At 60.3% G+C, this 24566-nt stretch overlaps 2 protein-coding genes across 2 annotated transcripts; one reads left to right on the top strand and one right to left on the bottom strand.

The window, feature by feature from the left end:
* Positions 1-183: 183 nt before the first annotated feature.
* TIGD5 (tigger transposable element derived 5) lies at positions 184-6264 on the bottom strand. Its single transcript, XM_008001782.3, has one exon. The coding sequence runs from the start codon at positions 5831-5833 to the stop codon at positions 3584-3586; it is 2250 nt and encodes a 749-aa protein (XP_007999973.1). The 5' UTR covers positions 5834-6264; the 3' UTR covers positions 184-3583.
* A 7199-nt stretch (positions 6265-13463) lies between these two features.
* On the top strand, positions 13464-23892 carry EEF1D (eukaryotic translation elongation factor 1 delta). Its single transcript, XM_008001789.3, is given in 9 exon segments — positions 13464-14450; positions 14452-14555; positions 16715-16838; positions 17280-17351; positions 22281-22380; positions 22455-22555; positions 22897-23118; positions 23418-23612; positions 23794-23892. Coding segments are annotated over 9 exon segments (1944 nt in total). The 3' UTR covers positions 23833-23892.
* Positions 23893-24566: the final 674 nt, after the last annotated feature.

The following is a 24566-nucleotide window of genomic DNA, read 5'->3' as shown; positions in this document are numbered from 1 at the left end:
CCTCCCCTGTGCCTTTTACTGCCAGGCAAAAACTGTTCTTTAAGATAGAAAACGATGGATATGATTACGGTATCTTTAATCAGTGTTGCACTTTTATGCCCTTTGCCCCGACTGTTAATCTAGGGGGTATTCCTGATCCAAGCACTGGATCAAGAGTTAAAAAATACGACTTCAAAACAGAGATGCTCATGAAGCGGACATGTCCGGCCTTTATTAGATAAAGCCACTGGGCCCATCTGACCAGGCAAGCTCAGCTGTAAATAAGCTCGCCAGTTAGAGGAAGGGCCCTCAACAGAGCATGATCCTGCAAGCCCAGGGACTCTGATGTGCCATTGGGGTTGCTCCCCATGGGCATCTCAACTAGGTAGGTAAGGGGTTGGGATCCTTGCAGGACCACCCCCTAGTCTAGGGGTGTCCCCCTTCCTTTCCCACCACATTGTGATGTTTCATCCGCAGCTCGGCAGACATCCAGGAGTTCCCCCAAGCCTGCAGGTCCCTGGGCCAAGGCAGTGGCCTCATCCCCCTGAAAATGCAGGTCAGGTGGTTTCAACAAAACCTGCCCTCATCTTGCCCTCCTCAGCACCTCCCCTTCTCCAGCTCCGCCAAGCCCAGGAGCTCTGATGACACTGACACAGGGATCACTAACTGGAAGAGCAGTGAACAGGAGCTGGGGGCTCTTGTGGGCCATCCGAGCTGAGGACAGCTGGCTGCACCTCCGAGGCCACAGGCACCCCTGCCCACCCCTGTGTCTGCAGGGAATGTGCAGAATCTGCCAGTGAGAGGCCAGGCCCCGCAGGTAGCCATGGCTGTTAGAGGAAGTAGATGCAGCCTCACCCCAGCCCACTGTCTGCCCACAGCCAGGACCCCACAGGCAACGGCACCCGCGCAGCTTTGGGAAAGAACACTTGGCCTCCCAAAAGGTTCCACCGCCCCCGGGGTCCACTACAGCCACCAACCCTGGGGTCTTCCCATCACTTCAGACACTGAGCAGAACCCAGAGAGGGTTAGTGAGCTGCAGGTAAGGCTGGGACAGGGCCCCAGGTTCCAGCCCAGGATAGCAGGGATCCATGGCTGGCACTGCCCACGGGACCAGGCGTGGGCAGAGCAGCCTTCTCAGCAGCAGGGCCCAGCAGCTGAGCCTCTGCCACACAGCACCCTGTGCTAGCACACCCCATGCTAGGGAGATGCTTTTTAAGCCCTCTTTAGGGGGTGTTCCCCGCCTGGTAAATGCCAGCAGGCAGATCCACTCTTGGTAGGCTTCTGGTGTCCCCACCAGCTTGCACCTGCTTTTTTTTTTTTTTTTTTTTGGAGACAGAATCTCGCTATCTCCCAGGCTAGAGTGCAGTGGTGTAATCTCGGCTCACTGCAACCTCTGCCTCCTGGCTTCAAGCATTTCTCCTGCCTCAGCCTCCCGAGTAGCTGGGGTTACAGGCACCTGCAACTATGCCCAGCTAATTTTTGTATTTTCAGCAGAGATGGGGTTTTCACCACGTTGGCCAGGCTAGTCTTGAACTCCCAACCTCAGGGGATCTACCCGCCTCAGCCTCCCAAAGTGCTGGGATTACAGGTGGGAGCCACCGCGCCCGGCCTCTTTTTTATAGCAAAAATTAGTGCTGCCTTATTTATAGAAAGTGACCGTCCAGGTACTGGGGGACAGGCCAGAGCCACCCCGATGAGAGGAGCGGGCCTGCCAGCACCCATGCCAGCGTCCTGGGACCCGGGCCAACAAAAGGGCTGAGATGGGAAGAAAGGTTGGAGATGAAAGCCTCGCCAAAGATGCAGCGGCAATGAGTAGCTGGGCTGAAGGGCAGTACCAGGAGCTGCCCAGGCTGCAGACAAGGCCCAGGTGTGCAGCCCTCACTGGCACCGTGGCCAGTGAAGTCAGCTCCTCCTCAGAGCCTTGGAGGCAGGCCTGGCAGAGCAGAGGTGGTGTCCCCGCCTTGGGTGCCTGGGCCCCTGGAAGGTGCTGGCCCAAATGTCTCAGGCTTTTTGCAGCCCATCCCCAGCAGTTCAGGCCAGAGGCTCTTCCTGTAGGTGGGGGTGGCCTGATGGGCTCAGCAGGCATGCCTGGAGCTGCTGCCCTGAGCTCTGCTCAGGGAGTCTGTTTCTTCTTCCCAAAACTTCCACACCCTCGCTGAGCTCTCAGATTTTGAGATATAGATATATACATATATATGTATATATTCCTTGACTTGGGGACAGTTCCAAGGAACTGCTTGTTCTTGGACCTGTATAGAAGTCACTTTTGGGGGACATTCCCTGCAGTTGCCCCACTGCCAAGCTGGTGCACAGCCCTTCCCTTCCCTGTGCAAGCCTCCAGGCTACCCCTGCACTCCACAACTCTGGGTTTTCAAGGTTCCCATGGCTAGGAGGACACTGGAGGCAGGTGGGGATGAGGGGCCAACACCTGGAGGCAAGCAGGCCAACTCCCTGCCCCTCACACCAGCTCAGGCAGCATCTCTGTAAAAGCATTTCCCACCCTACCTGGGGAGGCATGGGCATCCCTGGCCCCAGTCCAACCAGGACTCTAGGTCTAGACCTGGCTGGAGCAGAACAGAACCAGGGTTGGACAGGCCCTGGGACCCTTTACTCCTTTCAAACTAGGCCTCCCAGGAGCAGCTTGTCAGCCACATCCTTGGCAGTCTGGGGAGAGGCAGAAAAGACTGAGGGTGGGGAGAAGAGCCCACAGAGGGTGGCACTGTGTATTGACCTGGGGGCTGTCAGTGCCAGGGCCTGCTTCCAGGTATGTCAAGTGGCTCCGGGCCCTGGGACTGGAAAAAATAGTCTGTGGCTGATGAGGAAGCAGGGGAAACTCTCCTGCCATTGGCCAAGTCACTAGGGTGCAAATCCAGGCAGCTGCCAAATCCATGGGGTAAGAGATCTGTTCAGACCGGAGTTTTCTTAGGGAAAACTGAAAATCCAAGGAAACCGAACTCCACATCTCCCTGTTGCACCCGGAACCTATGGAAACCCCAAATACGGGGCTCTATCCCTTCCCACTCCAGTGATGCTCCAGTACTTCGGGCCTCTGACCTCCATAGCAACCGCAGGACGGCCCGAGACCAGCCCACCTGGCCCCTGTTCTCACGGCCCCTCTGAAGAGTATCTTTAAAAACAGATTTAATGTGTTTAAAAAAAAATAGAACCAAGTGGTGTGCTTTGCCACTGAGATGATTGCGCTGTGGCTCTGGGGCCACGTAGCACCAGGGCTCAACAGCAGACGGGAGTGTCAGCCCTCATCCAGTGCATTCGACTGGTGCAGGGGCAGAGGCCCAGCCCCACGGGGGCCAGAGCGGGAACAGTCACCTGTTCCGACAGGTGCTGTGCTTTGTATGCCCCGCATATGTGCCTGCCCTGAGAGGAGAATGGGCCAGGCCTCTTCCAGCTGGGCCCCCAGGAGACTGGGGTGCCAGTGAGGCAGGGCAACCTCTCACCAACAGAGCTCCTCCAAGCCAGGCTGGACTTGGATTCCTGGAACCCCCTGTACCCATGGGGTGGGCCACCCCGGGGGAGGGGAGATGGGAGACTGTGTGTGTCCCCTCCCTCCAAGTGCAGCAAGAGAAAGGTCACTGGGCTGGCCTGGTCACACACCGTCATATGGGCCTGCTGGGGTATGCCCGATGCCCCCCAGCCTCCGGGCCATGCTGATGAGTGAGCGCAGCTGCACCAGCCTCAGTGGCCCCACCTCTCTGGGGTCCTGGCTCTCCAGCCACCGCAGAGCTGTCTCTAGCCCGCGCACGGCCTCCCCGGCAGTGGGCACCGAGGTCCCTCCATACTCGGTGGCCTCCTCCTCCTCCTCTCCTCCCCCAATGGCAGAGGGCAGGCTGGCTGGGGCCGGAGGGGCTGCAGGGGGCAGGGCTGGGCCCACCTCCTCCCGGCAGCCCTCGGGTGGACCCCCATCATCGTCCAGATGCAGCCACTCTGCAACCTCCTCGGGAGCCAGGCACTTGTAGGCCAGAGCCGCCAGGTGAGTGAGGTCGCTGAGCACCCTGCTGTGCTCAGCAGCTTCCTCGGCCTGGGCCGGCTGCCCAGCACTGTCCTCGCCCGGCCGGGGCTCGAAGGCGGCCCTCAGGCCCAGCAGCCAGCAGCGCTCAATGCTGCCCGCCTGCACCAGGTCCCAGGAGAGGCCGGCCAGGTAGAGCATGTCCTTGAGCATGAAGCTGCGCATGAAGTCCAGCGGGGAGCCGCTGGCGCAGGACACAGCCAACCGTAGCAGCTCGCGCTTGTACAGCTGCTTGAAGGCGGCCACCACGCCCTGCTCCAGCGGTGCGGGAATGTGTGCCCGGCTGCTGCCTTTGGACAGGAACAGCACCCGCACAGCGCCATCCGGTGTCTGCAGCTCCTCCGGGGGGCCGAGGGGCTCCGGCCTGCACCGCACGGGGGCATCCTCGCTGTCCTCCAGGGCGGGCATACTGGCAGCTGGGCTTGGGCAGGGCGGGTGGGCCACCAGCAGCACGGCCTTCTGCTGCAGGCAGCTTCGGCGCAGGTAGCGTTTGACGCCCGGGACAAATTCCTCAAAGAACCAGCCCCGCAGCAGCGGGCGGCTGAGCCAGGCGTCGGGGCTGTAGCGGTAGGAGGCCGGGAACTTGTCCTGGTTGTGGTGGCGCAGGCTGGGTGGGTCCGGCAGCCGCCCGATGACCAGTGGCTTCAGCTTGTGGCTGCCGGTCAAGTTGGCGGCCAGCAGCACCGTTACGCGGTCGCCCCGCCATCGCCGGCCGCAGCCCCCTGCTCCAGGGTCCCCTGCGCCCGGGGGCGCAGCCTGCTCCGGAAGCAGCTTCCAGTAGAGGCCGGTGACGTTGGCGTTGTAGATCTGCTCGTCGCCGTAGCCGCCCTCGGCGGGGGGCGGCGGGGCCGGGGCGCGGTCGGGCAGGAGGCCGGCGCCAGAGGGCAGCGTGGGCTCCTCCTTGACCGGCGGGCCGGGCGCGGGGCCCGGGGCGAGGGGCCCGGCCTCGCCGTAGAAGCGCTGGCTGGAGATGCCGTGGCGCTTCTGCCAGCGCCAGAACCAGCCGTGGCTGGCCTTGAAGGTGCACTCGGGCCCGTAGATCTGGCGCGCGAAGGCCTCGGCCTGCGCCTGGATGAGCGGCCCAGACAGCGGCACCCCGTGCTGGCGCAGTGCCAGGAACCAGGCGTACACGGCGCGGTCGATCTCCTCCTCGTTGGCCAGCCGCATCTTCTTGCGCTGAGTGCCCACCTCGCCGCCCAGCTGCTCCAGGAACCAGCGCAGCTTGGGCTCGTCCTTGAGCCAGCCGCGCAGCGTCCCACCCGGCACGCCGAAGTCGCGGCACACACTGGCCTGCCGCTCGCCACCCTTGACGCGCTCGATGGCCTGCAGCTTGTCCTTGATGGAGTAGGCCTTGCGGAAGGCCATCTTCACGGCCACGCGGGGCCGCGGCCCGGGCGCGGGGGGCGGCGGCCGTGCAGCGGGGACGGTGGCCGGGGCGGGCGCGGAGGGCCCGGGCGGGGGACGGCGGCCGCGGCGCGGGACCGGGCCGGTCGGGGGACCCGCGGGGTACATGGCGGCGGCGGCGAGACCGGTGCCGCGGGTCGCGGGAGCCACACGCCCAGGCGCTCGGGGCGGGGCACTCGGGGGCGGGGCCGCGCGGGTCCCTCCCCTTTGTCCCGCAGCTTGGCGGGCGCACGCGCGCTGACGCAGCCCGGCCCGGCCCCGCCCCGCGCCTGCGCGCTGGCCGCCTCGTGCGTCACTCGGCGCGTGCCGGCCTCCGGCCCCGCCCCACCGGCGACACCACTGGCCTCGAGACGCAGGGGGGCGCGCGCGCAGCCGCCCGTTCCTAGCATTTGTGCAGACTCCTCCGCGGAAGAGCGGCCTCCGCATTCGTCTCCAACGGAATTCTGCCTTTGAAGTGTCGGGGCGCAGCGCGTCTAGGGCCCCGGCGGCCAGGCGGAGCGTGTGCAGGGGCCGCGTTCCCCCCTGGGCCCCCGGCCCGCGGCTCTTGGTAGAGCCCAGTGCTTCATTTCCCGTGCGCGGCCTGGCCGGCCCTCCCTTTCCTCAGGCATCCCGCGTCCGCCGATTCCTCCTCCCTGGTCGCCGAGTCCTTGGCTGGCGTGTGAGTACCGCGGCCCCTGCCGGAAGGAGCCGGGCGCGTCAGAGACGCCCGAGAGGCCGGGAGGGCGGGCGGCCCGGGCTGCTCCAGAAGCTCGCGCTGTTAGGGACTGAGGCGCAAGTGCGCCAGCGCCGGCTTAGGGGACGTGGGCCAAGTACGGCTTTTGGGGCGAGCGCAGAGGGGCGGGGCGACCGAGGCCACGTGGCCGGCCTGGAGGGCGTCCGCGGGCCAGGGGTGCCGGGAGCACTGACTCACGGCGCATCCCGGTCGTGGGAAGCCCCTCGGCCAGGCTGCTGGGGCCTAAGGCCTGTGTTTGCTGCCGTCTCCGTGGGAGACCAAACATCTGCCCCAGCTGTTCTCTGGCCTGCAAACCTTCATCCACCACGTGTTTATTAAGCACCAGTTACTGCACGCATCAGCTGAGCACGGAGGGGATAAGCACAGACGCAACACTCTTGGTGCTAGTGAACACGGAAATGAATAAGCCTGTATTGTGACCGAGTCAAAATTTCTGTCTCTTGATTTGGAGATAGGGTGGTCGGGCAGCCTCTGAAGGGGGCGGGGATGGTGTTGCTAAGTAGTAGTACTTTCAGAGGCTTTAAGTGGAAGGCGGCAAAGGGGGCGGAGTGAGTTGGGGACCTGATGAGACATCAGGATTGGTTTCCAGAATGAAGGACTGCCTGGCAGCAAAAGAACTGTGTAGCTAAACCTGGGGTCGTCCTTGCCTGACAGGGCGGGGTGCTTCTTAAGTTGACACTGCCTGTGGCTCACCTCCCAGGGAGGCAGGCCAGGCCATCTCACCTGAGCAGCCTCCTTCTACAGCTCCGACCGTCCCGTCATCTGGACCCCATGAGCCTTAAGCAGCTGGCTCGCAGGCAGTTGGTTACTTCCGGAACCCTGTGTGTGCCCAGCCCTGTTCTGGGGGTGGGGGATGCAGCCGAGGTACTCGGAAGGTGTGGAAGGAGCCCCCGAGTGTCCTCTGAGGAAGTGGACGCTTACCTTCGCCTTCTCACTAAATGCCTCCGGCCTAGCCAGGCTCCCAGACCTGCCCCTGTAGAGACTTTCTGGGCGCAGTGCCAATCCTGTGAGACAGCAGCATCTCCCCTGGGCTGCTGCAGGGTTTACACGTGGTCAGTGCTGGCAGAGTGCGCACCCAGCCAGCAGAGCCCCTGCTGCCTCCCGCCCCCTCTGGAGGACTAGGCCCTCTGGGCTTTGCTTCTGGGTTGCTGGGTGAAGCTGCTGCAGGGTTTAGCACAGGTGGGCACATGTGCTTGATGATGGACAAAGAGTATCGGGGCTGTGCCGTGCACTGGCATCAGCCTTCTGGGGGCTGAGGACAGGAAATGTGGCATTGAGCATTTGTGTGTCATCATCCTGTGCCAGTGTTGTGAGGTGACAGCAGTGTGTTGGAAGCTGGTGGCAGTGTGTTATGCTAAGTGCTGGTGTAGGAGCCTGTCACAGGGCTCCAGCTCTCCCGCCTCGCTGACAGCCAAGGGTGCTGTGTGAGGTGTGGCGTGGGTCTTGTATTGTCAGGGGTTCCAGAAAGCCTGTGCAGTGCTGGAGCCACCCAGGAGGCACGGGGGCTGCACTGGGCAGGCAGGGTCGGCCAGAGTCCCGCAAGCAGGGCTGGACGTGCAGCTGACCTGCAGTGGCATTTCAGAACAGACATGGTTGGGGTGGGGCTTGGCCTGGGGCAGGGTGGCTTGGGTAGCTACAGTGAGTGCTCTGAGGTATGCAGGGCAGGCTGGTGTTTCCCAGTAGGGGTGGAATATCCAGGGGTCAGACAGGAAAGTGGCTGAGTGGGAATGTGGAGCTGTGGAGGTTTTTTTTTTTTCTTATCTCTTCAAAAGACCAAAGGCGGCTGGGCGCGGTGGCTCATGCCTGTGATCCCAGCACTTTGGGAGGCCAAGGCGGGCAGATCACGAGGTCAGAAGATCAAGACCATCCTGGCCAGCATGGTAAAACCCCATCTCTACTAAAAACACAAAAATTAGGCCAGCCACGTGGCTCATGCCTGTATTCCCAGCACTTTGGGAGGCCAAGGTGGGCAGATCACCTGAGGTCAGGAGTTCGAGACCAGCCTGGCAAACGTGGTAAATCTCTGTCTCTACTAAAAATATGAAAAAAAATTAGCCAGGTGTGGTGGCAGACGCCTGTAATCCCAGCTCCTTGGGAGACTGAGGCAGGAGAATCGCTTGAACCCGGGAGGCGGAGGTTGCAGTGAGCTGAGATAGTACCACTGCACTCCAGCCTGGGTGACAGAGCGAAACTCCGTCTCAAAAAAAAATTAGCTGGCCATGGTTGCACATGCCTGTAGTCCCAGCTACTTGGGAGGCTGAGGCAGGAGAATCGCTTGAACTGGGGAGTTGGAGGTTGCAGTGAGCCAAGATCGCGCCACTGCACTCCAGCCTGGTGACAGAGCGAGACTCAGTCTCAAAAAAAGAAAGACCAAAGGCCTCCACGCAGGAAGACATTGATCTGTCCTGTGCGCTGCCCTGCTGTGCGGTGGTTCTCTAGCCTCATTTTAAAGGCTAGTCGTTGCGCCCTTTGGGCACTGAAAATAAAGTTGTATCAGGCAGTGCCAGTCCAGACTCAGGCCAGCCAGGTGGGCCAGAGAGAGGCGCTGCTGGGAGGGGTGGGCATGCACAGGCTGAGCCGGTGGCTGACCCCATCCCCTGTCCCCCTCCCTGACTTCTCCCGGTGGAGGCTGGACAATCTGGGACCCCATCCCCTGCCCACCTCCCTGACTCCCGGTGGAGGCTGGACAATCTGGGAGCGCGTCCCCTGCCCACCTCCCTGACTTCTCCCGGTGGAGGCTGGACAATCTGGAACCCCATCCCCTGCCCACCTCCCTGACTTCTCCCGGTGGAGGCTGGACAATCTGGGAACCTGTCTGTATGTGCGACTGTGATGGGGTGGCTTGGAGGGCCGGGCCGGGAGCCAGCTCCTCCCAGAAAGCTTCCGTTTGCCCAGGTGTGTGGAGGCCTCCAGACTGTGAAGCACCTTGGTGGCCACAGCTCTCCAGGACGTCCTCACCTTCCTCAGGGCCCTGCCCTCCTGACCTGAAGTCTTCTGGGTAGGAGTGTCCTTGCCGGGGCTGTTCCCAGGACGGGGACAGGGGAGGCTGTGAGAGCCATGGCACTGCAGTGGGTCTTGCTGGGTAGCACCTGTGTCACAGGCCCTATTAGCTGGGTAGGGCCTTCCAGAGCCAGGACCCCACGGTACCCTCAAACTCTGGGCAGCTACCAGAGGCTCAGGTGTTTGGCAGACACTGTCTGCCCCTCAGGGAAGAGCCTTGGTGGTGAACCTGGCCTGCTTCCAGGAGCAGAGTAGGGATACTTGGGCTATTTCCCTCTGGGGCCTGACTCTGGCGTTTCCAAGACTGCTTCTCTGACAGCCGGCTGTCTCCCTGTGTTCTCTTTAGCAAGCTCCTCCCGTGCTTGGATAAACTGCAGGAGCGAAGGGGCTGACTGTTTGTAGGGATGCAGTTGAAAAACTCGTTGCGCCCTACTCCGGGCTCTCCTGCTGGAGGAGAGAGGCTTGCATGTGCCTGTCGGCGCAAGCGTTGAAGCTCAGACTTGATCTCTGTTAGGAGAGATGGTGCGCTCCGTCCGGCAGGTCCTCTCGTGCTTGGGAACACAGGAAGCGGGGAAATGAGGAGGTGGGCTTGGAGGTGTGGGGAGCTGTGCTGGCTGTCCTGGGAGGCTGTCTGCCCGCTGTCAGTGGCCAGCTCCCCAGGTGATGGGCCTGGCCTCCAGGTCTCCAGCATGGCTCACTGTGGTGTCTCCTGAGGGCTTCCTCTCTGCAGGGAAGCCCACCCAAGACCCCTCTTACTGGTCCTATGGGGCAGCTGCCTCCGTAGCATCCTCATCTCCACCTGACCCCTGCAGGGTGCCCAGTTCCTCCCAGCAGGGTGCTCCCTGCTACAGTGTGGGGTGCACAGAGGTGGGCAGGGCCCTGGGGCCAGTGCTTCGGTTGGTGAAGGAAGACAGATCCCAGCCAGGGCTCCTAGGGTTGCTTAGAAGTAGGAGGTGGCCCCTCCTGCCCAGTCCCACCCAGGACACAGGCTGGTGGCTGGGCTTTCAGCTGTGCCCAGCTACCCTTCCCAGAGCTTGCAGAGTTTATGAGCTGGCTCTTGTGAGATTAGGAGCCAGACACCTAGTGTCTCCAGCTGAGGAGTAAACGGGGTGAAGGTCCTGTCCTTGTGTGCACACTGTGGGAGAGTGAGTCCGGGAGGCCTTTGCGGCTTGTGCTGGGGCCCTTGGGTGCCAGCCCTGTCTTGATGGTGGCTCCTGCTGAGAGAGGCCCTGCACCAATGCAGGCCCTGGGCTGCCTCCGCCTTAAGGGTCCTTGTCATCTTCTGAGCTCCTTCAGCCGACCCGACACAGCGGCAGTGCAGGGGGCTTGGGGAGCGCCTTGGCAGCTCCAGGGGATGCTTGTGGGCGTTGGTTTACCTTGTCTCAGGCTGCCTTGCTCAGGTGACGACAGGGTGGGTGGATTTGGGAAAGGTTGGCTCAGATAGTGGCCCCTGCTTGTCCCCCAGCCTGGGCTCCAGCTAACAGTAATCCCAAGAGCTCCCCTTTCAGGGGATGACGGAGTGATGCCGCCTCGAGCGTGTGGAGTCAGCTGCCACCTGGGATTGTGGTGGCGGGTCTGTCTGGCGCTCAGCTTCCGTCTCCATCAATGTCACCTCCACGCCACCTCGCCAAGCAGCTTCTGGAAAGGCCTTCGGCCGGCTCGGGCTGCCCTGCTGCTGTGTCTGACCCGGTTAGTCTTTCTGGCTGCCTCTAACTTTGCTGCTTTTCCTTCATGCTGTCCTAGGAGGCCAAAGCAAAGTAAGTACCCACCTGACCTCATGCCCCATTCCCCTTCATTTGACCAGGGAACCCCCAGCCATCACTGCACCCGAGGGAACCCCAATACCACCTGTGCATGACCCAGTCTGCCCAGAGGGGCTACAGTTTCCCATCTGTAAAGTGGAGGAATTGGGTTTTCTGGATGGGGCAGCAGCAGGTGGGCACCCTGTGTGGCCCTAAGCAGGGTCCTGGCCTGGGCTGGCAGGTCAGCACCTGACACGCTGCTCCCTGTGGGGAAGTGGTGGCAGTGCCAGGTCTCCGTAGGAGCCTTAGAAATGGCTTCCCCTCGCTGAGTGGCAGCTTCTGCCCGGAGCCCCCAAGAACATAGTCTGAGGCCACTTTGGCCAGTAAAGTCTGGTAGGGCATTGACACTGGGGGCCAGCTTAGTGGCACTGCTGATGGGACCTGCATGGGATCAGAGAGACTGGCAGGGGTCTACCGCACGATGTCACAATGCCCTGTCTCCTGGGCTCTTGCTCCCACCTCCAACCCCCAACCCCCAACCCCTGCCTCTGCCCATCAGCCTGGTCTTGGTAAGTGCTGCCCCAGCCTGGGGGAGGAGTGAGCAGGGGAGCCGAGGGGCTTCTTCATGGGCCCTGTGGCCTCCTGGCCATGGTTCCTGGTTGGTGCCATTAGAACTCATTGCTGGGACTGAGGGATTCTGGCTACATGCCCGGAAAAAACTCCATGTTCCACTTAAGAGGCTTCAGAGTACAGTGCGGGGGGCCTTCCCAAAGGTCCTCCCCGCCTGGCTGGAGTGTAGACAGCTCAGCACCCCACTGGAGGCATTGGGACCTGCCTTGGTTTTGTTGAGTAAGGATGTTAGGAGAGGGGCGTAGACCCGTAGCCACTGGTGTGAAGGGTCTGTTCTTGACCGAAGGCTGCCTCCCTCTGGGTGAAGACCAGGCAGGTGGTCCCAGTCACAGCCATGTGCCCTGGGGCCACTGGGTCAGCCCTCAGGCTCCACTAGACATATCTGCGGAGGCAGCTGACTAGCAGCAGTGTCCGTGAGGGGCAGCTGCACGCCGCCTCTTGAGGGTGCTCCTAGGTGTTGGTTAGACCCAGGCGTTTCTGCTTTTGGGGAGCAGAGCCTGGAGTCAGGCATGGCTGGGGAGGAAGATATCGCAGGCCAAGCGCAGGCCGGGGCGCTGACCTGCATCCCAAGAGCAGATTTGCCCCTGGCCTTCTGTGTCTGTCCTTTCTGTAACACCACACTGGACACCTGGGAGCAGAGCATGCCCCCAGCAGGATCCCACATGGCTGCTGGAGCACTGGGGCAGCAGATGACTGAGGTTGCCCAGAGCTTGAGGGAGCACCTCATCCAGGGAGGAGGTTGAGGCTCCCAGGCCTCATTGGGGGTAGCAAGTGGGGGTGGAGCCTCACAACCTGCCTCCCACCAAGATGGTCCCTCTTACATCACACAGAACCCAACCTGAGAGGAGACCCTGATGTCCTGGGACTGTGAGATCCCCATGATGCCCCTTTAGCTTGGATGGACCCAAAGATACGGACTCCGGTTGGGAGGCCGCGGCGGCTGATAGCCCAGAGCCGTCTCAGTGCTCCAGGCGCTTGGCCCCTCCTTTCTACACACTGGTCACCAGCATCCTCCCTGGCGAGTCCTGTTGATGTGACCCTTCACGAGTGGGCACTCCACCCTCTGCCCAGTCACCTGGCCCCCTCCCGGGGAGGACAGTCAGGCCCACAGAGAGGCTCCCTCTTTTTTTTTTTTTTTTTTTTTTTTTGAGACAAGTTTCCTGGAGTGCAGTGGCGAACTCTGCTCACTGCAAGCTCCGCCTCCCGGCTTCACGCCATTCTCCTGCCTCAGCCTCTGAGTAGCTGGGACTACAGCCTCCCACCACCAAGCCCGGCTAGTTCGTTTTTTTTGTGTGTGTGTGTTTAGTAGAGACAGGGTTTCAACGTGTTAGCCAGGATGATCTCAATCTCCAGACCTTGTGATCCATCTGCCTAGGCCTCCCAAAGTATTGGGATTACAGGGGTGAGCCACCGCACCCAGCTGAGGCTCCCTCTTTTCTAAGACCTTTGAGTGTGCTCTGGGTGTGATACTGGTGTGGCCAGGACAGCCACAGAGGCCATTCTGTAGGATGGGAACACCAGCCACCACAGTGGGGTGGCCAAGCCTGTCCTATGCAAAAATGCAGAGAAAGCCAGTTAGCCAGTTAAAGCCTACTTCCGATAAATGATTAAAATTTTTATGGTATGAGTATGTCTCAGATATTTCATGGGCCATACATTCACTTTAAAAAGGTATGTATTGTTCATGTATTGGGAGGCACTTGGCCTCCCAAAGTGCTGCGATTACAGACATGAGCCACTGCACCCAGCCTGTTTTCTCTTTACAACAGAGCATCCCCCACATGGGCTTGACTTTCAAGTCCTTGAATGTCATCTCATGAAAGCCCCACTGGGGAGCATCCTCAGCCCCTGTCCTGGGAGGGCAACCACGGGGAGGGTGGGCACGGGGCCACGGCCACCCGCAGTGTTGCAACTCTGCCCTCTGCTTGCTTTTTATCGCTGTGTCCGGAAGATGAGGAGCGGGAAGGCCTCCTGCACCCTGGAGACCGTGTGGGAAGACAAGCACAAGTATGAGGAGGCCGAGCGGCGCTTCTACGAGCACGAGGCCATGCAGGCGGCCGCCTCCGCCCAGCAGCTGCCAGCCGAGGGGCCAGCTATGAATGGGCCCGGCCAGGACGACCCTGAGGACACTGATGAGGCAGAGGCCCCTGACGGCAGCAGCAGGAGTGATTCCAGGAAGAGCCAGGACGGCAGGAAGCCCCTGCAGAAAAAGAGAAAGCGCTCCCCCAAGAGTGGGCTCGGCCCGGCGGCCCCGGCCCTCCTGGGGCTCTCAGCCGAACGCGTGTGGCTGGACAAGTCACTTTTCGACCAGGCAGAGAGCTCCTACCGCCAGAAGCTGGCAGATGTGGCTGCCCAGGCCGCCCAGCCTCCTGCCTTGGCCCCTTGGGGTCCCTGCACCCATGGAAGCCAGGTGGCCTGCCACCACGTGACCTGGGGGACCTGGGTCAACAAGTCCTCCTTCGACCAGGCTGAGCGGGCCTTTGTGGAGTGGTCTCAGTCCCTGTTGCTGGCTCCCGAGGGTGACCACAGGCAGGGGACTCCTGACACAGGCCAGCAGGCGGCCGTCCCCAACCCGGCCCACCAGCCCAGCCCACCGGTCAATGGCCAGCCCCCGCTGGGCAGCCTGCAGGCACTGGTCCAGGAGGTGTGGCTGGAGAAGCCCCGGTATGATGCAGCCGAGAGGGGCTTCTACGAGGCCCTGTTTGACGGCCATCCCCCGGGGAAGGTGCACCTGCAAGAGCGAGCTGGCCTGGCCGAGGGTGCCCGGAGGGGCCGCAGAGACCGGCGGGGCCGCCACGTCTTAGGGAACAAGCGGGCTGGGCCGCGGTGGGCCGACGGGGAGGCCCCCTCCGCCTTGCCCTACTGTTACTTCCTGCAGAAGGATGCAGAGGCCCCCTGGCTCAGCAAGCCTGCCTACGACAGCGCTGAGTGCCGCCACCCACGTTGCCGAGGCCCTGCGCATGGCCTGGTGCCTCGAAGCTGCCTCCCTGTCTCACCGACCCGGTCCTCGGTCTGGCCTGTCCGTGTCCAGCCTGAGACCCAAGTAGGAGAAACGTGCTGGGTGGGCACCCAGCCTGGGCTGTGGGCACAGGGACAGCCGTCCCAGGCTGGGGCTCCTCCAGCTTCCTCCCCTGCCCACCTGGGGTGGGGGCTCCCCGAGACCTTGGGCCCAGCTGAGTTGAATGCAGCAGGAGGCTGAGTAAAGGTGGTGCTGTGCTTGGGCAGTGTGGGTTCCAGGGACACTGCTTGGGGTTACAAAGTTCTGAGCTGTCTGGATGGGGGCAGGGAAGGGGTCAACACAAGGCAGAATCTCTGCCTCGCCCAGGGTCCCTCTTGGGCTGGGAAGCTCCCCGAGTCCCCTGTGGCTGTCACATGCCAGGGCTGAGAAGACAAGGCTACCCATAGGAGCAGGAAGCATTGAAGCTGGTTTCTGGCCCTGTGATGAGACATGGGAGCCAGTGTGTCCCTGCCTGCCCGTCCTGGGAACCCCCAGCTTTCCTTGTCACCTGAAACTACCTCTGAGGGAAGGTGGTGGCATCTCAGATGCATGGGCATATGGCTGGTCAGGTGGCCTCCATCCCAGGGTGCCCGGTCTGTGTGACCTCCCTCTGGGTACTGGGGGCTTGCTCCAGGATGCAGGTGCAACCCCAGCAGCGGTCTCTGGGGCCAGGCAGGTGGGTAGGCGATTGTACGTGGAAGGGAATACAGAGGGCATGGAAGTGGCGAGGCTGGCCTGCTGGCGAGGGCGTCCTGGTGGTGGGGCGGGCTGAGTCAGGGAAGGACTCTGAAGGTCCCAGCCGAGTGTCCCAAGCAGCTGCCTAAGCCCCCAAGGAAGTGGTGCCAATCCAGATCCAGGGGTCTGGATTTGCTGGTTGACAAGATCACCTGAGGGCGGGACCTCATGGGGGAGTGCTAACCTCCTGCCCTTCCACCTGCCCTGGTATTCACGGTGGCCTGGTCCCTCCTCGCCCGGAGAGTGTCCTGGGTGAGGGACGCGGAGGAGGCTCACAGACTCCAGCCCTTTGTTACCGAGAGGACACTTGACGAGGTCCAGCGATGGTCCGGAGTGCACACACAGACGGGCGGCAGAGCGGGATGGGGACAGTTCTGATGTACTTGGTTGGACAGTAGGAGGGTCTTGGCCAGTCCAGGGTCGGAGGCAGCAAACTCCATAAAGAACCAGAGGGTCTGGGCCCCAGCCACAGAGTCGTCTGCCCAGCTCCTCTGCTGCCGGCCAGTGGGAGGAGCACGAGGTGGGGCTGTGTGCCAGTAAAACCACGGGCTGGATTTGCCTGTGGGCCATAGTCCCTGTCTAGGGCACCAATTCTCGACCTTCTTGCTCTCAGGACCCCCAAACAGCTTTCATTGTACCTATTGATTTTTACCACATTAGCGATTAAAACAGAAATGGGCCGGGCGCGGTGGCTCACGCCTGTAATCCCAGCACTTTGGGAGGCTGAGGCGGGTGGATCACCTAATGTCAGGAGTTCAAGACCAGCCTGGCCAACATGGTGAAACCCCTTCTCTACTAAAAATATAAAAAATTAGCCAAGCACAGTGGTGCACACTTGTAGTCCCAGTTACTCGGGAGGCTGAGGCAGGAAAATCGTTTGAACCCAGGAGGCGGAGGTTGTGGTGAACTGAGATCACACCACTGATTCCAGCCTGGGCAACAGAGTGAGACTCCCTCTCAAAAAAAAAAAAAGAAATGCTAAGTGTAATTATTTGTTGAAGAAGAAACTCGTTACATATTACTAACTTTTTTTTATGAGAAATACTTTTCCCATAACCAAAAAATTCAATGAGCAGAATGGCCTTGCTTGAGATTTTTGCAAATCTCTTGGGTGTCTGGCTTAGTGGGAGGCAGCTGGGCCCTTGTACCTGCCTCCGCACTCCAGCTGTTTGACATAAACCCAGCTTCATGTGAGTGAAAGGGTAGGGCCTTGGGACCCCCAGAGGTTCTTGGACCACACTTTGAGAACCCCTCGTCTGGAAGACAGGCCTGGGGACGCCATGTGGGGTGAGGGCTTACGGGCTTGGGGTCGCTTTGTGGAGAACCACTGGTGTTTGAAGTGGGTGTCAGCCCTGCCGCACCCGGGCTTCTGGGCTCTTCTGACGGGGGTCTCTGTGGGGAAGGGTGAGGCCAGGGCTGTTTCGACCCCACTTCCCAGCCATGTTGACTTTGCCTCTTTCCCTTCCCAGCAGAAAAATGGCTACAAACTTCCTAGTACATGAGAAGATCTGGTTTGACAAGTTCAAATATGACGATGCAGAAAGGAGATTCTACGAGCAGATGAACGGGCCTGTGGCCGGTGCCTCCCGCCAGGTGAGGGCTGCATGTGGGGTGACTGGGTGGCTCTGCTGCCCGAGAGGAGTGGCCGGGGCACATGAGGAGGGTTCAGCCAGGTTAGGTGGGCAGAGGCACCCTGGCCCAGTGGCTCTGCTGTGGGTGCTGGGCGTGGGGTCTTGGGGCAGGCGGCCTTGGCCGGGCCCCCGGGGCTGGGTCTGCTCAGGGCCCTCCTGCTGGTGCCTGTGCAGGTGGCATGGGGCCAGGCCTGGCACTTGTTCCCCGCAGACATGGGCGCCTGTGCCTGTCATCACAGCCTCAGGCACCTCCCACTTTTCTGGCCCGCTGAGCTCTCGTTCTGTGCAATACTTTCTTGCTGTCTCTATGTGAGGGTTCATGGGATTTTTTGGTTTGTTTTTTAATTAAATTCTTTTTTAATAAAAAAAAAAAAAAGACTGGTTCTTTCTGCACTGTCTGCAGGAGAATGGCGCCAGCGTGATCCTTCGTGACATTGCGAGAGCCAGAGAGAACATCCAGAAATCCCTGGCCGGAGTGAGTACCCGCGGCCCACGGACCCGCGGGCTCCTGCTCGGCCAAGTAGCATGTCTCATTTTTCCTGATGCTGCTGGTGGTTTGGCTTCACAGCAGAGTCAGGGCGGAGTGCACGGCGCTGTGCTCCTGGGACGTGTGGCTCTGTGGCCTCCAGGCCCGGACTGCCATGGACAGTGTTCTTACTCTCGCGTCCCTTCTGTGCTTACCTCTTGTCTGCCTGCTGGCGGTCACACTGGCCGTTCTTGCGGGGCCGGCTGGGAGCTGAGTGGTGCCATTCGCAGGGTGTGCTGTGGGCGCCTGCTGTGAGGGCCTGTGCTTCCCTGCTTGCTCCCCGTGGCAGGACTGTGTGTCTGCCGGGGCTTCCTGCGTTCCCTCTTAGATCTTGCCTCACTGGGGAGAGTAGTGGTTCTGCAAGGTGCAAGGCGTTCCGAGCCTAGAGTTGGCACCATCTTGAGTTGGAGACCCAGAGAGGAGCCCTGTAGCCCTGCTTGGCCTCCAGGCCCCGGGCGGAGATCAGGAGTTGGAGGCAGTGGCTGCAGCCTGACAGGCTGGTTGGGGGAGGGTTGTCCTCTGGGAGGTGGCAGCCCTGGTATTCCCAAGGAGTTGGGGCTGCGTTCTCCCTGGGATGGGGTACTGTCCTGGCCCCGAGAACGGGGTCAGTGTTTCTGTGGCTGCTGCTGTGGCTTTCCACAGCTTCACACTGGAAACAGTACATATGTATCATGCCAGGTTTCCAGGCCAGAAGTCTGAAATGTGTCTCACGAGGCTGACCCCAGTGTCAGCAAGGTTGCCATCCTTCCCAAGGCTCAGGAGGAGTCTGTTCCTTTGCCTCTCCCAGATTCCAGTGGATGCCCACATTGCTTGTTTCGAGGTGGCCAGCAGGCAACCTCGTCACCCCCCGCCTCCACTTTCATCTCACGCCTCTCTCCGAGCCTCCTGCCTCCCTGTCACTTACATGATTATTGTGTTTGCTTTGGGCCCGCCAGGATCCCAGGTCCAGGATGTTCCCCACCTCAAAATCCTGAGTTTAATCATATTTGCTGATTCTTCTTTTTGCCACGTCAGGTAGTGGATTTGCAGGCTCTGGGGGTTGGGACGTGGGTGTCGGAGATTCTCATTGCCTCATTCGTAAGGTGTATTGCTCCCCACCAACATCTGCAGAAGCCTGGGTCCCCCACAGTGTCCCTCCAAAGTCCAGAATCCCATCCAATCAGGCATGGGGGATTGCATGGTCCATCCTGAAGCAAAATTCCTCTCCATCTGTGGACCAGTGAAACTGGAAAACAAATTATCTGTTCCCAAAATACAATTGTGGGACAAGCATTCCCTTTAAAAATGGGAAAAAGAAGAAGGAAACAACAGGGTGTCACTAGTCCCCAGCAGTCACAGTCCAACCCGCGGGTCGCATGAGGTTTGAAGGGCGCACTCCTGTGTGGCCCATGGTCCCCCCCACTGTCATTTTTTAACATCCCTAATCCTACCAACAGCATGTTCGTGGCGGTTTAGGTTTAGGTTGTTCTAAAAGATGATGTGCCCTGCTCCTCACCTTCTCTGAGTTTTCACTGAGGGGCTTAGCATCTGAATCCTGTCAACAGTGTGCTCAAGATAGGCTAGGCTTTTTCTTTTGGCAGGGGTGGGTGGGTTGTGGACAGAATCTTGCTCTCTCGCCCAGGCTTGGAGTGCAGTGGCATGATCCTGGCTCACTGCAATCTCCGCCTCTGGGGTTCAAGCAATTCTCCTGCGTCAGCCTTCCAAGTAGCGGAGATTACAGGTGCCTGTCACCAAGCCCAGCTGATTTTTTTTGTTTTCTTTTTTTTTTAGTAGAGACGGGGTTTCGCCAGGTTGACCAGGCTGGTCTTGAATTCCTGACCTTATGATCCACCTGCCTCGGCCTTCCAGAGTGCTGGGATTACAGGCGTGAGCCACCGCGCCCGGCCCAGTCTAGGGTTTTTGTGTCATGCTCCTCAGAGTTCTTCCCACCTCACCACTGCCCAACTCCAAAGCCACCTCCATATTGTTAGGCATTCCAGCAGCACCCCACTTCCTGGGCCAAGATCTGTGTTGGTTTCCACTTGATGTTGCTGTAACACTGTCACACTTCAGTGGCTTAAAACAGCACAAGTTCCTCACCTTACAGTTCCAGAGGCCAGAAGTCTGAGATCGTCTTACGGGGCAAAATCAAGGCTGTGGTCCTTCTGGTGTCTCTGTGGGGAGAATCCGCTTCCTTGTCTCTTCTGGCTGCTGGAAGCTACTCACAGTCCTTGGCCTGAGGCTCCTAAACAGCTGTCTCATCACTCAGCCTGCCTCTCCCTTTCCTCGCTCCTGCTGCCTCGTGTGGGCCCTTGTGATGACAGCGTCCCCGCCTGGGTGATCCAGCATCTTCTCTCCATCTTGAGATCCGCTTAAATTAATCATACCACATCTGCAGAATCCCTTTTGCCATGGGAGACTATATTTACAGGCTCTGGGGACTTGTATGTGGACATCTTTGCGGGGGCCATGATTCTGTCTGCCACAGTCACAGCCAGCTAGGGGTGCGCTGGTTCCTGAGCCATAAGCTGGGCATCCCTGGGTGGGTGGGCCCAGGAAGGGCTGCCACTCCTGTCTACCAGGTGGGTGCTTCTTCATGCCTTGCGTTCTGTCCAGATCCCAACCCAGCACCCGTAGCTTGCCCAGGCACCTGACCAGGTCCAGGCTAGGCAGACACGAGATTAAGGTACCACAGATTTTTGCACCCAAGTCAGGCATACTGCCGTCCAGTGCCCAGAAGGCAGTGGTCAGGAGCTTGGCCCTGGGGCTGTAGGAACTCTTCAGCCCTGGCTGTGTGGGGTCAACCCTGAAGTCATGGTCTCTGGGACAGGCAGGTATTCACACTGTTAGGGCTTAGGGACTGGTTTGCTGCTATAACAAAGTTCCATAGACTAGGTGACTTAAACCACATGTATTTTCTCACAGCTCTAGAGGCTGGAAGTCCATGATTGAGGTGGCAGCAGGGCTGGTTTCTCCTGAGGCCTCTCAGCATGTACACAGTCTTCTCCATGTCCTCACACAGTCATCCCTCTGAGTGTTTGTATGTCGTGATGTCTTCTTATTAGACACCAGTCGGATTGGATTACCCCCCGCCCCTCAGTGACAATTATCTCTGTAAAGGCCTTGTCTCCAAATAAGGTCACATTCTAAGATACTGGGGGATAAGACTCCAGCATGTGGATTTGGAAGGACATTATTCAGCCCATGGCAGGGACCCAGTCTCATCTTGGATTTGGGGTGGGAGTGCTCAGCAGACACTGGGGTTTCAGAACTGCAGGGTTTCTGGGAATGTGGTGCTGGCACAGGATTTACTGGCATGGGTCTGGCTCTGAAGTATTTGCCTTTGGTATCCCCTAAGTCCCTGAGGGGCTCTCTGAGGCCCGCTCTGATTGCACTGGGTGACTTGAACCTGCCCCATTGAAGCTGTGCTCAGGGACTCTGATGCCTAGCATCCCTGGTCCCCCCGAGTCAGCATCAAGGGAGGGGGCTGCCCCTCTGGCCTGAGTGCTGTGGGCTGTGGCCTAGTGGCCTAGGGAGGGCAGTGGTGAAACAGTCCCCACTGCTCCTCATGCAGCTCCGGGCCAGTGCTGACTTAGTGCCTCTTCTAAAGGGGACCTTTTGCTTGTCCTTGGCCTGCTTTGTGGGGTGCAGGAGGCCTCAGGTGCCCTGGCCCTGCCACTCACGGATTCTGGCCTCCTCGGGACCCAGCCCCACCCCCTCAGGAGGTCTACTGTGATTCTCCATGCCCCCTGACGCCCCACAGCCTGGCCCTCCCATGCTCCAGCTTCTGCCCCAGAGCTTGTCAGTTTCTGCCGGTGCCTTCCGCACTCCCACCACCATTCACGCGCCCCTGCCAGCCTGGCCTTTCCCTGCCCATTTCCTCCTGTGCCAGGTGGGCCTCCTGGGCCACAGTCTTAGCATTGTCCATGATCTGTGGGGCTTAGCTTCCATACTCTCCAGATACATAAACAAGCATTCCCTACAGCATGGTCCCAAGGACTGGCAGGAGGGCCCCAGGGCTGGTGCTGCACGTTGGGCAAAGGCCTGAGTGTGTCTGCACCTGCTGCAAGGAGCAGGTTTGTCTGCCCAGCTGCTGCAGGCCCCTCCTCATAGAGAGGGAGCCTCGGGGAGCTGCCAAGATGGGGTTGGCTGAGAGCGCCATGCAGCCAGGTACACCCTGTCCTTAGAGCCCTCGTGTTGGTGGGTGGGCAGGCTAAATGGCCCATGCCTGCAGGTAGATGAGTTAGGACTGGCTACTGTTAAGGGCCAGGAGGCTAGGAGCCTATCTGGGCCCCAGGGCATCAGTCTGAGCTATGGCGGAGTATGAGGTGGGCTTGGGGCCCTGCGTCACCTAGAGACTGGCTTGCTGAGTGAGATGGCAGGCATGAGGCCCATGGAGACAAAGCTCTGGGTGGCTGCTGTCCACACAAGTGGGCTCCTTCCTCCTGCCCCCACTGGGCCCTCAGCTGCTCCCACCTCCCATTTCCAGTGCTGCCTGGTCCCCTGAGGCCTGTCCCAGGTTGTCCCTAGGACTGTGAGTCCTTCACCATCTCCCACCCAGCCTCTGAGCCTGGCTGCTCAGCAGGATCCTGACGGGCAGCAGCAGCTATGGCCCAGCTCCCCACAGCTTCCGTGTTTGGGGCACCAAGAGCTTCCTGTCCTGGACTTTGCCTGGCTGAGAATTTCACTGTGGTCTGTGGCGGCCACCATCTCCGAGGTCATATGTTTGAGCTGGGCATCAGCAGGGGGTACCTCCTGTTCTCCCGAGCCAGAGTTTTCCTTCTCTGAGTTCCTGCAGTCCTGAGCATGGCAGGGGGACCTGGTGGAGCTGACTGGAGCCTCTGAGGGGACCCCAGGAGCAGGCTGGGCACTGAGCCCTCCCCTCCTCCTGCCTTGCAGACCTCAGGCCCCGGGGCCTCCAGCAGCCCCAGCGGAGACCACAGTGAGCTTGTCGTCCGGATCGCCAGTCTGGAAGTGGAGAACCAGAGCCTGCGTGGCGGTGAGGCCCCGGGCCAGTGGGTAGGGGCTGTCCCTGGCCCCTGCCATCTAACCGTGCTCTCCTTGCCCCCACAGTGGTACAGGAGCTGCAGCAGGCCATCTCCAAGCTGGAGGCCCGGCTGAACGTGCTGGAGAAGAGCTCGCCTGGCCACCGGGCCACGGCCCCGCAGACCCAGGTGAGTGCTCTCCCCACGCTTGACACTGCAGGGACCACGTGGCCCTGCTGGCTTCCATGTCTGCATGTACACTGGCTCCAGCAGCGATGAGCTGGCAGCCAGAATACTGGAGTCCTCAGGTCCCCAGGAAGGTTTACAGTTAGGCCTGCACTAATCCCCTGGGCAGGTAGAGGCAGTTCTTGTCTTTCCTGGGGCCTGCATGTGGGGAACCACAGCAGGGGTGCACAGGGGCTGCCCTTGCTCTGGTCGAGGGAGGGAGGAGGGCCTAGGAGGTGGCCAGGCAGCTCTGGGCCCTGGTTGGGGCGTCTCAGCCATGCCTTCTATCCCCTCCCCTGTGGCAGCACGTGTCTCCCATGCGCCAAGTGGAGCCCCCAGCCAAGAAGCCAGCCACACCAGCAGAGGATGACGAGGATGATGACATTGACCTGTTTGGCAGTGACAATGAGGAGGAGGACAAGGAGGCGGCACAGCTGCGGGAGGAGCGGCTACGGCAGTACGCGGAGAAGAAGGCCAAGAAGCCTGCACTGGTGGCCAAGTCCTCCATCCTGCTGGATGTCAAGCCTGTGAGTGGGCAGGGTGGAGCTTCTGGGGGCCGGGCATTGCCCTGGTGCCTGCCCAGCTGGCTCAGCCTGTGACCCTCCCTCCCCTGCTCTCTCGGTTCTGGGGAGACTTGAACGCCAAGTTGAGAAGTCTTGGGATAAACACAAACTTGGAGACAGGAAGGTGTGAATTTGCATTGTTTTCTGAAGGCCCTTTAAGGAAACAATTGTGTATACAGTGGGTAGGGGGTAGGGGGCACGCAGGTACTTCCTGGGTGTTCTGAGGGTGGCTGACCCCAGCTTTTCCTCCCCTTTCCCCACAGTGGGACGATGAGACGGACATGGCCCAGCTGGAGGCCTGTGTGCGCTCTATCCAGCTGGATGGGCTGGTCTGGGGGGCCTCCAAGCTGGTGCCCGTGGGCTACGGTATCCGGAAGCTACAGATTCAGTGTGTGGTGGAGGACGACAAGGTGGGGACAGACTTGCTGGAGGAGGAGATCACCAAGTTTGAGGAGCATGTGAGTGGGCTGGCCGGGGAGAGGAGGGGAGAGGAGACTGGGGGCCCCGGCCCATGCCCTGCACTCCACCCCAGGGCAGTGGGGAGCGAGTACCAGAGTGAACCCCCCCTCAGAGGAGGCTCCTGACTCTGGGTGGGCTGTAGGGGAACAGCCCTGACCATCACCCTCCACTTCTCCTCAGGTGCAGAGTGTCGATATCGCAGCTTTCAACAAGATCTGAAGCCTGAGTGTGTGCGCGCGCGTGCCTGAGGCCCTGCCACGATTAAAGACTGAGACCAGCCCTCTGGCTCCTGTCCTGGTCGTTTCCTGCTCGTACCTGGCCTGTCTCCCTCCCTGTCTCAGCCCCGTCTCTGCCCTGCTGCTCCCACACAGTCATCTCAGCTGCTGCACCTTCTGTGGCCATGTGACCTTGCCCCCAGCAGACTCTGCCTGTCCCTCCATCTCCTGGCCACTCCCTCCCAAAGCTCTGGCCCTCCGTCTTCTCCTTTCCATTGCAAAAGCAAGTCGAATTCATAGGGGTTTAAAAAGCCAGAAACAAACTGTTAGCTCACTATCTGGAGAGCCCACCACCCTACCACTCTGCTTCCTGTTGGCACTGTCCCCATGGGAGCAAGCGTGCAAGCCTGGAACTGTCCAGGAAAGAGGTCCCAATGGCTCCCAGCCCTGCTGCCATGCCGTTTGTCATGTGCTGTCACAGCCCTCCCCTCCCCTCATTCATTCCTGGAAGCCCTGCCCCCTTGCTCCAGGGACTGTGCCCCTCCCCTGATGTTCTGGGGTGGCCGGAGTGTGGCTGCCTGGGCTCTGTGGAACTGTGCCTCAACATCCTGGCAGCCCCATGTGGTCAGCATGCATGGCCACGCTCCCTCCCCTGGACCACACATGTCTGCATTGGGGTGAAAAAGGATGGGGTGTAGGCCGGGCTCGGTGGCTCAAGCCTGTAATCCCAGCACTTTG

This window comes from Chlorocebus sabaeus, chromosome 8, assembly GCF_047675955.1.
Source record: "Chlorocebus sabaeus isolate Y175 chromosome 8, mChlSab1.0.hap1, whole genome shotgun sequence".
NCBI lineage: Eukaryota > Metazoa > Chordata > Mammalia > Primates > Cercopithecidae > Chlorocebus > Chlorocebus sabaeus.
Note: the sequence above shows the minus strand (reverse complement) of the source record. Positions and strands in the feature narration are given on the sequence as shown.